Below are 16,052 nucleotides of genomic sequence, written 5' to 3'. Positions count from 1 at the left end.
GTACTTTTAAATTGAACCCTCCCCCGCCCTCCCATACGCTTTCATACGCTTTTTGAAGACCTCCCCCCTCCCCCCTATGAGCGTACGTACTTTATGGACGACCCCTTATTCAACGTTAAAAGTGTGACGTTTAAAAAGCGGTTTATTTTTAACGTTGATGAAGCATAGATATTGAATCGTCTTTAAAATGGCTTTTTGCGTAAGTTGATTCCACTTTGAATAAACGTCTTTTTTTGAGAAGCTAAATTACGTTACAATTTCAACGCTTATTCAACGTTTAAATTTACCGCGATTTAGTATACAATAACAAACATTGATTCAACGTTGAAAGCGCGTTGTTTTTGTGACTGTAACGCTTTTTCTACGCTGCGACGGGTTTTCAACGTTGATTCAACGCTGACATGTTTGCTGGGATATTATCAGATGAAAATGCTGTAATAAATTGGTGTGCCCGTAATCGGCTTATACGTAACTCATTTCTGTGCACTTCTTGTCAAAATCAATGTGGAATTATAAATCGAAAAGGAGTAGTCGACGGAAAAACTTGGTTTGTCTACAATGTAAAAAAAAGTTTAGCATCAGAACTGATAGTTTTTTCGCCAGAAGTCACCTTTCCATCTATCAAATTATACTGATAATGTACGGATTGGCTGTTGATTTTCCACAAAAAGACATTGCACGCGAAGCAGAAGTAGATCTCAAACACGCTGTAGTTGATTGGTCAAACTTTTGTAGAGAGCTTTGTGAACAGTGGCTCGAAGAAAACTCATGTGAAATTGGAGGTATAGACGTTACAGGCCAACCAATTGTGGTAGAAATAGACGAATCAAAGTTTTATCACAGGAATCGTGGCCTATGGCGTCAAGGTCACTGGGTATTCGGGGGAATTGAGCGTAACTCCGGAAAATGCTTCCTTGTTGAAGTGGCTGATAGAACAGTTGAAACACTTCGAGCTGCCATTGAAATATGGATATTACCGGGCTCACATATCATATCAGATGGATGGGCATCGTATGCAAACATCGATAGTTGGAATGACAATATATATACGCACGAAGTTATTGTGCACGAGGAGAATTTCGTGAACCCTAACAATCCTGATGTTCACACTCAAAATATTGAAAACCTGTGGATGCGAGCAAAAAAAAAGCTTCGTCGACAAAGTGGCACAAGTGAAGACTTGTTTACGAGTTATTTGCATGAATTTGTTTGGAGAAATTCGGTCGAAAACAAGGATTTAACTTTTAATGAATTCCTTAAACTAGCCATATTAACTTATCGAGTTTGAATAAATTTAAAAAAAAGAAAAAAAGGATTAAATTAGAATAAAATGTTAATAACAAACTTTTAACTTACAAGTATTCAAAGAAACTGATTTCAAACATATTTTAGGAGTTAACAATGGTTGCATAATTATACAATAATTATGCGCTTTTCTTTTAAATATGTAAAGTTGCGCTTTTTACTGTTTTAGTTTACGTACATAAAATACGATTCAACCTATATATATATATATATATATATATATATATATATATATATGTATATATATACACACTATAATATTCAATACGCTTTTACCACGTATTGAATATTATTATTTTGTAAATCTTAAACTATAGGTGATCTGCATTTCCATAAATTTCAAAAGAAAAATTTAAAGAAATATATTTTTTGGAAGTTTGCTCTGATTGGCAATATTATGTATTTTTGGTCGACTTTAAAAATAAATTAAATTTCATTAAAAAAACTTCATAACTTTGAAAGAACACCATAAAAACACATTATATATGCATAACCTATATATATACCCACTTTATTCAAGCAAAAATAATATATTGTAATGACAATACACGACCCCTACATAGATATACATATACCGCTATTTAAAAAACCGAATTGTTTTGACTTTTAAAACATTCCGCATTTTCAAAACATTACGTATTTTTAAAACCATCCAATCATAGAAATATATTTATGATCAGGAAAGTGTATATTAATTGTATGTTTGGATCCGGTGTCGGAACAATATTAAAATAACTTATTTTATACACTATTAAATCCTTGTTTGACACACTGACAGTGCATAAAATAAGAATTTAATAGTGTATAAACTACGCTATTAAATCCTAATTTTATGCTATTACGCTTTATTTATAGACGGTAATTTTTTAAATGTTTGAATGAAAAACGATAGCGCGATAATGGGTGATTACATTTTTCCATATAATAATAACATCATTATTACAATAATATCAATATAACACTGGTATAATACCAAAAAATGAAATACAAATTTGAAAAATAAAGAAAAAAGGCATAAAAAAATAAAATTAAGACTTGAAAGATAAACTAGACGAAAATTTTTATTTGATTTTATTAATAAAATCAAATTAAACTTTCTCAGATTTATGAATTATAAGTCTAGAAAAGTTTTATTTAATTTTATTGATAAAATCAAATACAACTTTTTTAGACTTATATTTATAAATTATCGATAAAATCAAATGAAACTTTTTTAGACTTATAATTTATAAATCTAAGTAAGTTTTATTTTATTTTATTGATAAAATCAAATAAAAATTTTTATAATATATTTTATCAATATATTATTATATTTTGATTTTAATTTAGTCTTATAAACATGAAATTTATGTTTATAAGACTAAAATAAGATTATTATATAGCATAATTATTATGATAATATATAAGACTAAATATATAGAATTATTATAATTTTATTTTATTTATATTATAAAATATTATATTTATGAATCATTAATATAATATAAAAATATAAATAATTTTAAAACAATTATATTATAACAAATATTTATCATAATATGATAAATTTAATTATGTTCCAAAATAACCTAATTTTACATTTTTTATGAAAAAAAAAATGATTGAAAATACTACCATCACATATAGCAGTTAACTAAATTAAATCAAAAGTAAAATTGTACATTGTAAATTTTGTTATTTTGTCTCTCTAGTTGGTCTGAAGATATATAGCGATGTTTTGAAAAATATCTTTCTTATGGTTTAAAAACAATCTGTTTCTTAACCAGTTCTTTTTTCATAAGAATTTCACTACATTTCGATTTCACTTAAATTTCACTTAGTTGTTGAACTCATGATAGTTCTACCACAAAGCCTATAAAAATTTTGAAGTAGGACTCCCATGAATCGCCTGAAAAATGCCTGATAAAAACAATCAATTTCTTTAATAACCTTTCATTTACGATGCGTAGATAAAAGGCTATTAGATAAATTGATTGTTTAATATTAACTATTTAGCATAGGTGTAAATAAATAAATATTTATTAATTTTTATTTAGTGTTTAAGTTTGTTGTTATGATTTAATTGCAATTGTTGTTGTTGCATTTTTTTTTCTTTTAAGGTTTCAAAAAATATATATACTATAAAAAATGGCAAAGAAAAGGTTTCTTTCTTCAAAATGGCCAAAAAATAAATTGTTATCTAAAAACTTGATGACGAGAAGATCTGGTTTCAAATTTTATTTTCCCTTTGTTAAATCTCAAACTAAATTACATAGCGATAAATTAAGCAAATGTGATGTGCAAGTTAAAAAAAAATTTAAAAACAAAGTTAAACCTTTATCAACACCTTTAATAGAAGCTGAATATAAACTAATAGCCAAATGTTCATTACCCTGCATTTCTCACAGTTGTGAACAAGTTGTTGTTGAAAAAAAATCAAAAGAAAAAAACGGATGTTTAAGGTTAAATTTATTTATAAGGATATATATATATATATATATATATATATATATATATATATATATATATATATATATATATATATATATATATATAATATATTTATGTATGTACTTTACTAATTATGTAAACATTTGTTTTAAAAGTAATGTATAATTTATGTAATTTTCTTTTTATAAATTTTACTATTTTTTTTTTTAGTTTATAACTTATAAATTTTATTGTTTTTAATAGCTATTTTTCAATTGAAGAAGAAAATATTCATGGAATATTATTTTTACAAAAAAATCAGGTGTTCATTTTTATAATTTAACTGTTTTTTTATATTTATCTCCTCAGGGCCATTACTGTTGAGGCTTTTGTTTTGTGGGTAATTATAAGTTATCAAGGTCAGGTTATTGCAATGCTTTTCATTTATTAATTGTTAAAAACTTGGTAAAAATTTATTAGTGGATCTACAAATTAGGGACAGGTGGTTTTAGAAAAATGGGGTTAGGGTATTGTCAGTCCTCCCCTCTAATTTATGTCAAAAATTTGTGGTTTGCTCATATTAAAATTATTCTAAATCTAAGAGTGATTTTAACAAATGTGTATGCAACAAATAAATAAATGTTGGTGTTTATTTCTTTATTTATTAAAGAACCTTCAATTTAGAAGGTATGTCAAATAGCAGGGCCGGTAATGCAAGGTGGGGGGGGGGGGTGATGCACATGCCCCCTTTCCACACTTTTTTTCTAAACCCCTTTTCTTTGGATTTTTTTTAAGAGAACTTCTAGAGGATTTTTTTTTTAAAATAGATGGTTGTGCACCTCCACTTCTAAACCCGTGCCGTCAGCCATGAATAAGCCAGTTTTATTTTCAATTCTTTCAAATTTTTTTTTTTTTAATTTAAATTTACATTTAGAGTTACATTTTCAAATAACTTCTAGTTAATAAGATATATAATAATTAGATATATCAAAGATGCTTATTGAATTTTATAAATTTTTTATTAATTTAAAGCGATTTTTCACGCATTTGCAAAGTGTGCGCAAATTTATGATAACTAATATACAATATGACTGTCAATTATTATCCATTAATACAAAATAGTGAGTTTTTCTCAATTTAGTTTATTAAATTTATTTACTTATAAAAAAAAACTTGAAAATATTTTAATTAAAGGGAACTAAAAATAAAATAAAAGTTGTTTTGACATTTCTTTAAAACATTTAAAATAATGATATAATAACAAGTATTTAATAAGTTATTATTAAATACTTAATATGATATTATTATATTTGCAATATTAAGTATTTAATAATAAAATATCATATTATTGGTGTTGTTAAACGCACAGAAAAAATTGAAACTATAATAAACATAATAGTTCTATATATTTTATTAAATTATATATATTTCTGCAAATCTTAAAAAAAATTTTCACAACTTTAAAAAGGGCAAGCAAACATTACTTTAATTTAATGATAATAAGAAAATTAAAAAAAATTAAGGCTTTTAAAGAAAATCATTAAAATGGGTTTCAGTCAGTTATTTTTCTATGTTCATCATTTTTTTGATACTATTCCGCTTTCCCTCAAGAATTACTAGTCCATTTGGCATATATATTATAATATTAAACTTTTAAATACAAAATATTTTTTAGAAGAATTATTTAGATATGGTTTTATTAAACTTAGACTTTAAATTATTTATAATTTTCTCCGAAAAAACAATCTTAGTATTTCAAAACAATATATTAATGAAGATATACTAAAATTTATTCAGCCAAAAAATGCTAAATTTATATGCGTTGGTTTTAGGCATGCTGTTCAACGATTTGTTTACTTGTATAAAAAAAAAGTGGAAATCTGCAAACTATACTGTCAAAAATTTTGAAAAGAAGTTTGTGAATTGGCTTAACCATAACTGAGGTGCTATGTGCATTTTCATAAAAATATAGACCAATGATCTTTTCAGACAATAGACCTCTCCAAACAGTACACTTAAGTGGATGTAATTGTTGCTGATGAACTGTTTTTGGATTCACTATAACCCATATCCTGCAATTTTGCTTGTTTGCGAAACCATTCAATTGGAAATGCGCTTCATCGCTTATTATCAAATTGTTAATAAAAACATGTTGGGTATTTGCTTCCATGTGTACCTGACGTGGTCCTCTGGTACATGAAAGGTGTCTTACTGTGCCACATTGTCAAAGATTTACAACCAGGTAGTTTGTTGTTGGTGTGAAGGTTCAGTATGCATATTAAAGAAAGGATAATAAACACAATTGACAATGGTCAAAGCAATTGACGGTTTAATTGAAAATAAAATTCAACAATTGTTGGTTGCTGTTCTGCTGTGTAGCGTTCCATTTCAAATTCCTTAAGTTTTCTTCAAAAAGTTCCAAAATTAAATTAAAAAATATAAATGCATTTAAAAAGTTCTTAAACATTCAAACCATAACAGTAGTTTTGAGGCACCCTGTATTAAAAACTTAAGAGATGAATCTATTTGCTATGCTGCTATCTATTGCTGCCAAGAACATATATTTAAAATACAGATAAAGCAAGTAAATATTCAGCAGACGAAGCACTGGCTTTAATAATTGATGCCAGTCTGACAAAAGCTTCCTATATATTGATGGTGCTACTGGCTAAAGCATTTATAAACAAGTTTTATCAGAACCTGACATGAACAGAGATTTAAAACATGAAGAATCATTTATTACTTGTTTAGTCCTAATGGGTTAGACTGGATTTAACAACAGCAACGAAAAGGTGGCTATTTGGAAACATCAAATGTCGTCATCCGCAGCCTATTGTAGACCCATAAGATTTGCATACAAAAGGGAATCCAAAGAATCTTTGATCGAAAATCAGTGCATTAAAAGTGAGAGCTTGGGTATGATTATATTAGAGGTTTGCGGATCTTCTATTGAAGTAAATTGTATTATTGAACTTACTATGATTTATGGGTAGGTTCAAACTATATAACTATTATTCTGGGGAAACTAACTCATACCAATGCTGTTCAGTGTGTGTTGTCTCTCCAAAAAATATGAATAGTCTTGATATCTTTAACATAGATTATACTAACAGAGAGTTCAAATATGGTATTTTTAGTTTCCATATATGGATTTGAATTTTTGAGATGTTTTTGCACATTGCATATAAAAATAAAACAAGAAAGTGGCAAGCAAGATCTAAAGAACACAAAAAAAATGTATCTGTAGCTAAACACAAAATTCAGGCTGATTTTATGAACAAAGTAGGACTTGTTGTTGATTACCCTAAAAGTGGTGGTTCTGGAATCGCAACGATGGCAATACTTCAAGGCATACTTTTGCAGCATATGAACAAACAGCTGAAATTCTGGATATTGATCAAAACCATATATTCTGATTTTCCATTATCTTGGTAACACTCTCTTCAGGATATGAAATAGATTGCTTAAAATTTAAGAATTATTATTTTGACACTGTAAGACGATATGTGTTTCTTTATCCATAGTGTTATGTGGTTGAATCAACGTGCACAAAGGATTGATTTTTAGTTACGTCATGTCCATGATGTAATTAAATATCTTACATTACCCATCAGACTTATGTCAAAGAAAGTTATTAAAAAAATTTCTTAAACAATCTTCAAATTACTTAAACAATCTTCAAACGATGTTATTGTTTTATAAAATTTTGATGTAATTTAAAATTGACAATGTTTTCTTGCACTATTTTTTGTTTCTATTGTTGCTAAAACATTATTTACCTAAATACTCAATTGTTATTCAAAAAAGGTGGGTTGAAAATTCGATAAAATTTATTTAAAGATCAATTTACCCCCTTTGAAACTAAGGAAAGCATCTGGTAACTAAGCGTTATAAGTATCCATAGCAACTAAATTTAAAAAAATTATCACTTTTATAAGAAGCGTGATCGCGTATTGGTACTCATGCCAAATTTAGTGAATATAGCACTCATAAAATATCTGCAAATACCAAAAAAGGTTGTTGCTAAGCAAAATCAAGGTATCCATAGCTATGAAATAAAAAAATATTACCTTCATAGAAAGCACAGACATATTAGTACTCATGCTAACTTTAGTGAATATAGCCCTAATATTAAATTAGTTAAGAATTTTGTCCTGTAAAAGTAAAATTCCACCCACTTTGTGCTTGCTTGAATTCAAAACATAAAGGCAAATTTAAATGTTTGAATGAACCAAAGTCATAATAACATTTTATGACTATGAATGAAAAAATAATTATTGGTGTTCTTTGTTGCAATGGTAGCGTGCAATCGCTTGCAATCTATATTCTTTCATAATTAAACAACATTTGTTGTTGTTTTTGCTGAAATTTTGTGATTGTAACTTTATTTTGCAATATGATTTATGTACAAAGAATTGAACATGCAATAAATATGAAATATGAAATTTATGAGCTTGTGTTTACTATTTCAAAACCTTTCTATTTTTATATTTTTAAAACATTTTTTTTATAACACAATTTATTACATTATGGTGTAAGGGTTCGTCCTTAAAGGTCGTCAAGCAGAATTTAATAGGTTTGTGTTTGAAAAATGCATTATTGATTTAGTCGTTTTCTCGATTTGCTTGTGTATCAAAAAGTAATCCATTACCACGAATGCCCACCAGTGAAAAAAAAAAAAATTTAAAAGAATACTCTTAAAATGAAAGCGACAATGATATATTAAGATTAAAAACAAATCAAATATACAATTCTTAATTCTTAATTTAATTAATACTGTTTATAATATGTAGTTCTATATATTTTGTTTCAAAGATATTCAATATATCTTTGAAAATTGGAGAGGGATTGGAAAATATTTTGACAATACCCAATTTCATCAAAACGCTATATCAAATTCATTTCTATTTAATACCCTAATTAATGAGTTATTTCTTTAATTGTTATTTATGTTAGTTATTATTACCAATTTTTGAGAGTGGCTTAAGCTTGGTAGATAAAATAGGTCTAGTTACATTTACATGTGCTAGTTACATTTACATGTGCTATTAGACTTTGTCTGAGAGTAAGAGGGTTGTTATTCGTCATTCTAGGAATGCCAGCAATATTGCAATATTTTTTGCAGTAAATAGATGAGTTTAGTTATCTAACAAAAGTTGTAGATTTTAGGTCCAGACTTAAAATCCACTAGCCACTGCAGGCTATAGGCTGTTACAGAAGGGAGGTCAGATTAAAAATTGGCTGCTTGTTCTAAGCAATCAAAAAGTGAAGACTTTTTGTCAAGACGAGAGTATAAAGTTGAGTCATAAGCAAATAGAGCCACTTTAGATTTTCATGAAGATGAGAAATACAAGATAGAACCTTAAAAGTCATACCTTCAAAGTTACTCAAAGTGAAGAAGAGTGTAGGTCTTCAAGAATAACTTTATTAATGCAATTGGAAAGAAATGATCTAACAATTTCAAAAACTTTATATAAAGAAAATGATAAAAAAAGTGAAGACTAATCGCAGGATAGTTAAAGAGGTCAAAGCGTTTTGTAGAGTTTTTAAAAGTTGGAACCATTTATTTAAAATTTTTAAATTGTTAAGCAAAAGTCAAAGAGAGTTCTGGAGAACATCTTTTTAAGTCTATGATGAAATTCTTTTCTGAAGCACAAACTGTAGAAGTATTTAATTGAGTGATTTGGATGTTTAACAATAGGTTAATCTCTTTAACTGGTATGATAGAAAGAATTTGGCCATTAGATTCAAGAGTCAAGTTAGAGAAAAAGTTCTTTCCGAATAACTCCTTATTTACTTTTCCCTAAATGCCCTTATTTCGGGAGAAGTAAAAAGATCAAGACCCATGAATTAGATTGAATCTTAGACTTTAGTTAATGACACTGTTGAAGACTTTCCAAAAGTCTTTAAAACTTAACATCTGAGATAAGATACAAGATTTCATGAACTGAGAATAGCTGAGCTTAACATTGGACAGAACCTTTTTACATTGGCTTCTTGCAATAATAAAAGGGCATAGACATACATGTTTGCTATTTATTTAGGTTAGCTGTCATGACCCATAAAATACAGGTCTTGGTACATCTATTCCACACTGACACTACTTATACTTAAATATTTTTTAGTAAGCAGTAAAAAAAATAACATATCGAAAAACTATACTTATTCTTTACTTTTTAAAGTTATGAAAAAAAAAATAATTCTTTTATAATTAGTTTTAAAAAACTTTAAACGTTTTGGTAGACCTTGTGCAAATTGCTATTTATCAACTGATTGGATATTAGTACCAGTCTAAATAATATTTAGGATACCCAATTGAAATGTGTTAATTAATTACCATCGGTATAAAAAGTTTCAGAAAACATGAGATGACTTAAGTATGTGAAATAATGGACTTAGCATGACCCATATAATTCTGGTCATGTTAAGTATATTCCACACTGACCATTTTAATAGTTTAGCTTTATTTCAATAATTTAAAAAAAAGAGCAAAATTTAAAAATCTTTATTTTGAGTTAACGAATAATGTTCAATACTTAATAACTTCTAAAAAAAACACAAAAAAAAAACAAATAAAAACGGGGCAGACCTTGTTATTTTTTTCTTTAATAAGTTTCTATTAATTTTTTTCAGACTATTTTAAAGAAAATTAAAGTTTGAATGTAAAATTATTTTTCTCTAAGAAAGAAAGTTGTCTCTTTAATGTGCAGTCTTTACTTTACTGAGCACATAAATAATTTAAGTATCTCTGTCATGACATGCACACTAATTTTTAACGGTGTTTGCATGTTTTTAGAAATTTTTAAAAACTTTTTAAAAAACTCTCTCCCTTTTGTTTGTTTAGTATATAATATCTTTATATATGTTAAGCATGTAATATCGAAGTTTACATGTTAGATATTTGCATAGACTTTTGTTCACATGGATAAAATACGAATCATTACGGATTGTGGTTTCAAAAAAATGCCTCATAGCTTTGTAAAATTGAAGATATTTTTATTTAAACATTTATTAACAAATTAAGAAAAAAAACTATATTCTATATTTATATAAAACTAAAAATCTGGACAAACTTTGAAAATGAATTTTTTTAATTTAAAAAGCAAATCAACTAAAAATTTGTATTTTACAAAATAGAAAAAAAAATTATTTGTTTATCAGTTCATTTCGCTGAACAGGGTCAACTCTTGTAAAGGTACTCGCTCCAAGCTTATGTATGCAATTTTGATCAATTTTTTTCATACAATACTCTATTCGATTTCTTAGTTGGCGGAGATTTTTAGCTTGCCAAATGTCTGCATAAACCAATCTTTTAATTTCAATCCAAAAATCCTCAATCAGGCGCAATTTGGGCACGTTTTTGGGCAGGGTTTTTGTCTCTTGGCAAATATTCAATATTTTTGCCTTTTAGGTAATCTTGTACTTTGTTTGAATAGTGTGCGGAGGCTAGATCAGGCCTGAACACAATTTTGTTGAACAATTGAGTAAATGACCAGAAGAACAACTGAGTAAATGACCAGAAATTTAACAATTTGCATTGGCTGAAAAATTAGAGAAAAAAGCTATTTTAAGGTTGTTTTAATTATGCATGAATCCAGGAAGCACAAACATAATAATGCAATTTCATTCACTTCTTATTGTCAGAAGGTTTACTAAAATTAAAGGAAACAAAATCCAGTAATCGTTTTGGTATTCGAGCATTATCCAAACTTTGGAATATACTTCCAAATATCATTCGAGATGGAAAAAAATTTATAAGAAAAAAAACTAAAATCCTATTTAATGCAGAATGGAGAACTATTCCACCAAAAAAGTCATGAATATAAAAAATTTCAGTAATATAACAATTTGTTGCACAGCTGAGCATCTGTCTTGCCAACTTATCCATTTTTCTGGCAAAACACTGTAGCTATAGATAAACCTATGTATTAATTTATTCATTTGTGAAATAATTACTATTTGATAGTCTCTGGTATGACACTTGATATTCTGTTTTTTTTTAGAAAAATAATCATATGGTTTTTGGGATATAAAAGGAAAGGCTGTGTTTTTATAAATGTTTTGATATTTAGTATATAATATAAATAGATATTAGTATAGACATATATACTAATTATAATAATATTAGTAGGATGATTTGAATTAAAGAAAACAGGGCCAGATTTATACTCTCGGGGGCCCTAGGGGAATTAATTTTCAAAGGCTTCAAAAATATTTAGAATGAAAAACCATTGTATAGTATATATAGCATTAAACTGTTCATTGTTTGCTTTTGTGCTTTCAATTCTTTAGTTTAATGCTATGATTTTCATATAGATTTGTTCTAGAATTCCTTTGTGCAGAATAAATCTACAAGGGTTTAATGAATTAGGCTTAATTGATTTTAATGATTGTGCTAATTATTAAAATTTTTGATTTTTTAATAACTTCCAGTTATTAAAAACATTTTTTGAATCTATTTCAGGGCCCCCTAAATTGTGGGACCCTTAACTGCCATTTAGTTGGCCTTTAGGTAAAGGGCCAGTGTCTAAGGTATTGGGATTCATAGCCAATTAGTGAAATGGAACAAGCATTAAACAGTTTCCATTCAGAGTATTTCTAATGAAAAAAAACAAAAAAAATCAACAAAGATATACAAAAATTACCATTAATTGCTTTGCATAAAATTACTAAATAGTGAATATTATCCTGTTATTAATTAAACATGAAGTGATCCCATAGTTTGAATTATGTTAAAATTAATTATACTGTATGATACGAATGTTATATTCAAGTATGCATTTATGTTTTTTAGATTCAAATAAAACGAGTTGAACAAATATTCTGCTTGTTTCATCTTTTGAAATATATATATATATATATATATATATATATATATATATATATATATATATATATATATATATATATATATATATATATATATATATATATATATATATATATATATATATATATATATATATATATATATATATATATATATATATATATATATATATATATATATATATATATATATATATATATATATATATATATATATATATATATATATATATATATATATATATATATATATATATATATATATATATATATATATATATATATATATATATATATATATATATATATATATATATATATATATATATATATATATATACACACACCTATATTTATTATCTCTACCATGGCTGATATTTAACCAAGCCACTGTTAAATATGGACCCTGGTCACTTAATTATAGTGTAATTATAAATAGTGTAGTTGTATTATAAGACTTTTTTTTATTATTTTAAAGTATTGAAAGATAAGTTTTTCTTTAGAAAGTTTCTTTTAATGGTTATGCTCGAATCAATGTTCTACATGGTGAAGTTGAAATAAATGGCTTTTCTGCAAAAGGCATGTCAAATACATATGATATTTATTCTCCACCAACATCCGCACTTCAATCTATAAGAGATAATACTAATTTGCCCTGCTCGGTATTTTAACAATTAATTATTTCTTGTTTCTGTCAGGTTTGTTTTTAATTTTTAGGTTTATGCATAAAATACAAAATAAATAAATTATATAAATTTTAGAGCAAGACACTTTTATTAAATTGCCTCCAAAGTTGGTTTAAATTGTTAGCAAAAATAAAACCAAAAAAAAATTCATAAAATTTTTTGCCCCCAAAAAAGTTCTAATATATCAAAGAAACTTATGTAGAAACATTCAGACTGTGACACATTATATTAATAACAGTTTACCAAAATAATAAATAAAACAGTTTACAAAAGTAGTTTACAATTTTTTTTTCATGGTTGAAAGATCAATATTTTAGTATTTTTTTAAAAACAATAATTTATAAAATAAAATGTCGGTAACATATGATACAAACCTTTGTGGCTATGGCCAAATTCTTAAATTACGCCAGAAATTAGTGTAATTGAGCTGTTATTGAATTTCAAATTTTTTTACCTATTAAACATTTATGATATTTTTGGGGATAAAATTAAAATCAATAAAAACTCATAAATGAAAAATTAAAAAATGCAAAAAGACCATAACAAAACAGCTAGTCATTATTTTCATCATTTTCTGGCTTCGTAACATGTTCTCAAGTTATTCATAGTTTTACAGCTTACACTACTTTTGTCACTTAAATTACACACAAAATCAATTTCATTCTGGCTCGAATTGTTGTTACAAATAATCCATTACACAGTAGTCCATGATCATGCTGTAAAGACAAAAAAATATTTTTCTCTAATAGAAACTTAATCTTAAAATTGAATTATAAATAATATGTGTAGATATAAAATATAAGTCTGGATATTTTCAAGGTCTAAATTTTTTTTGAATGTTATCTAAAATGGATTTGAAGTTCAAAAATTCTAAAAAAATTAATTTTTTAATAGCAAAAATTAGTCTACAAACTTTTTAAAGTACTGAATTCTAAAAATGTCACAGATATTCCAATTTTTAAAATATATTTATGAAATATAGAATGTAAAATAATTTAAAAAGTAAAAAAACTTTGAACTTTTGAAACCTCTTTAAAAATTTTTGCTTATGAAAAATTGATCTGTATAGAAAAGTTCTTAAAGTATTTTACCTGCTTTCATGCATTTAAACTAAAATCCTGCTCCCTCTCTGACTATCGATGCTTTAAAATGTTTTTTCTGGTTTCATCCGTGAAAAGGAATATTTTAGAATAATAGCGCATAAAAGTTTGAGTTTCGATAAGAATAATCAAAATAAATATGTTCATTTAAGATCAAATAGTTTATAATAATTAAAATTATTTAAAATAATTTTTAGTTTTGAGACCAAGTTTTAATATGAAGAACAAAGACATTTTTGATCATTTAATTAAAGGAAAATATGAAAATAAATATGTAAATTTGTTGTCAAAATTCCTCTTTCATTCGTCTACTATTTCAAAGTGTTATCCCGTGCACAATCCTTAACTAAAACTTTACCTATAAAATTTATGAAAGACTTTAAGAAGAAATGGAAAAATTTATAAAATTTATATTTTACATAAAATTTATTTTTTATAAAATTTATAAAATTTATATTTTACATAAAATTTATGAAAGACTTTAAGAAGAAATAGACAGACAAAAAGGGAGATTTATAAAATATTACTAGAAATAGTTAAATTTATTGTAAATAAACCTCAACAGTAAGATTGGATAAAAAATGTGGTGCTCCATCATAATCATTTAAAGATCTCTCAATAAGGTTTAGGAAAAAAGTTATTATTGAAAAAAAAATATTATTGAAAAAAAAAGAAGTTACCACTTTTTACCAGGCTTTTAGTTACCACTAAAAGTTAAATGCACTTATTCTTAATCTTAACAAAGAAAAATAATTAAAAGATGCCCCCAAGTTTTAAAACATTTGATTTAGAATAAAATTGATTAGTCCTGTCCTGTAATATATCATGTTTTAAAATGTACTCAGCAGAGCAAACTTTAGCTCAAATTTAATAAATCCAAACTACCTGAGCCTTAAAATACTTTTCTTCTTATAAGCAAAGTTGGATTTAATGGTTCAACAGAATAGTCTGTTTATAAACAGAGAACTGAAGATGAAGAGGACAGATTGCTAGTTCCAGTTGAAGAATCTTTGTTTCTTTTGTGTACAGTACTAGTGGAACTTAAAGTACATGAAACTGATGTTATTCTATGGATAATATCTTTGACCCAATGTTATTGCCATGTTCAGGTTCGATATGTTGATGTGAATCAGCAAATTATTAAAGCAGAATTAAATTTTTTAATTCAACTGAGCTCAGCTCAACAACCATAGACTCATTTTAAGTCAATCATAAGTCAGGATGTACTATGATCAATGCAAAGTTTTCACTCTTTTTTCTTCATTAAGTGATTCTTATCAAGTGTACAATATTTGTGGATTAAATCCAAAAAATTGGATTTAATCCACAAATATTGTAAACAAATCAGATGTCAAATATTGCAACCTAATAAGATGTCTTTAGACCTGGGAATCCACACTCTCCATCTCTGGATTTGTTGTTTTGAATGTCTCTTATATTACATACAGAGAAGATGACCAGGGTATAATGATTTTGATCTTTTTTATGCAAACACGGCTGAAAAGAAACAATTGATTGCATGTAAAAAAAGAAAAAAAGAAAAAGGAATTCAGAAAAAAATAAATAATACACTTGGAATTGTTGTTGATGTTCCATGAAGCAGAGGCTCTGGTACATTCAATGATGGAAAAAAAACTTATAAAGAAGGATGTATTGTTCATGCTGTCTTACAAATCATAAACCATATGTCTTGAAATTATTTAATTTTTAAAGGTTTTTTAAA

General features: G+C 26.3%; 1 protein-coding gene across 1 annotated transcript in view; it reads left to right on the top strand.

The window, feature by feature from the left end:
- The first annotated feature begins 3,394 nt into the window (after positions 1-3,394).
- Positions 3,395-16,052, top strand: part of LOC100209793 (polynucleotide 5'-hydroxyl-kinase NOL9) — a 70,801-nt gene continuing 58,143 nt past the window's right edge. Inside the window, exons 1-3 of the mRNA XM_065817140.1 lie at positions 3,395-3,746; positions 3,979-4,036; positions 13,047-13,205. Of these exons, the coding sequence (XP_065673212.1) occupies positions 3,433-3,746; positions 3,979-4,036; positions 13,047-13,205 (531 nt within the window). The 5' untranslated portion in view covers positions 3,395-3,432. The remainder of the gene's footprint in view (positions 3,747-3,978; positions 4,037-13,046; positions 13,206-16,052) is intronic.

The sequence above is a fragment of the Hydra vulgaris genome, chromosome 14, assembly GCF_038396675.1.
Source record: "Hydra vulgaris chromosome 14, alternate assembly HydraT2T_AEP".
Classification (NCBI taxonomy): Eukaryota; Metazoa; Cnidaria; class Hydrozoa; order Anthoathecata; family Hydridae; genus Hydra; species Hydra vulgaris.
Note: the sequence above shows the minus strand (reverse complement) of the source record. Positions and strands in the feature narration are given on the sequence as shown.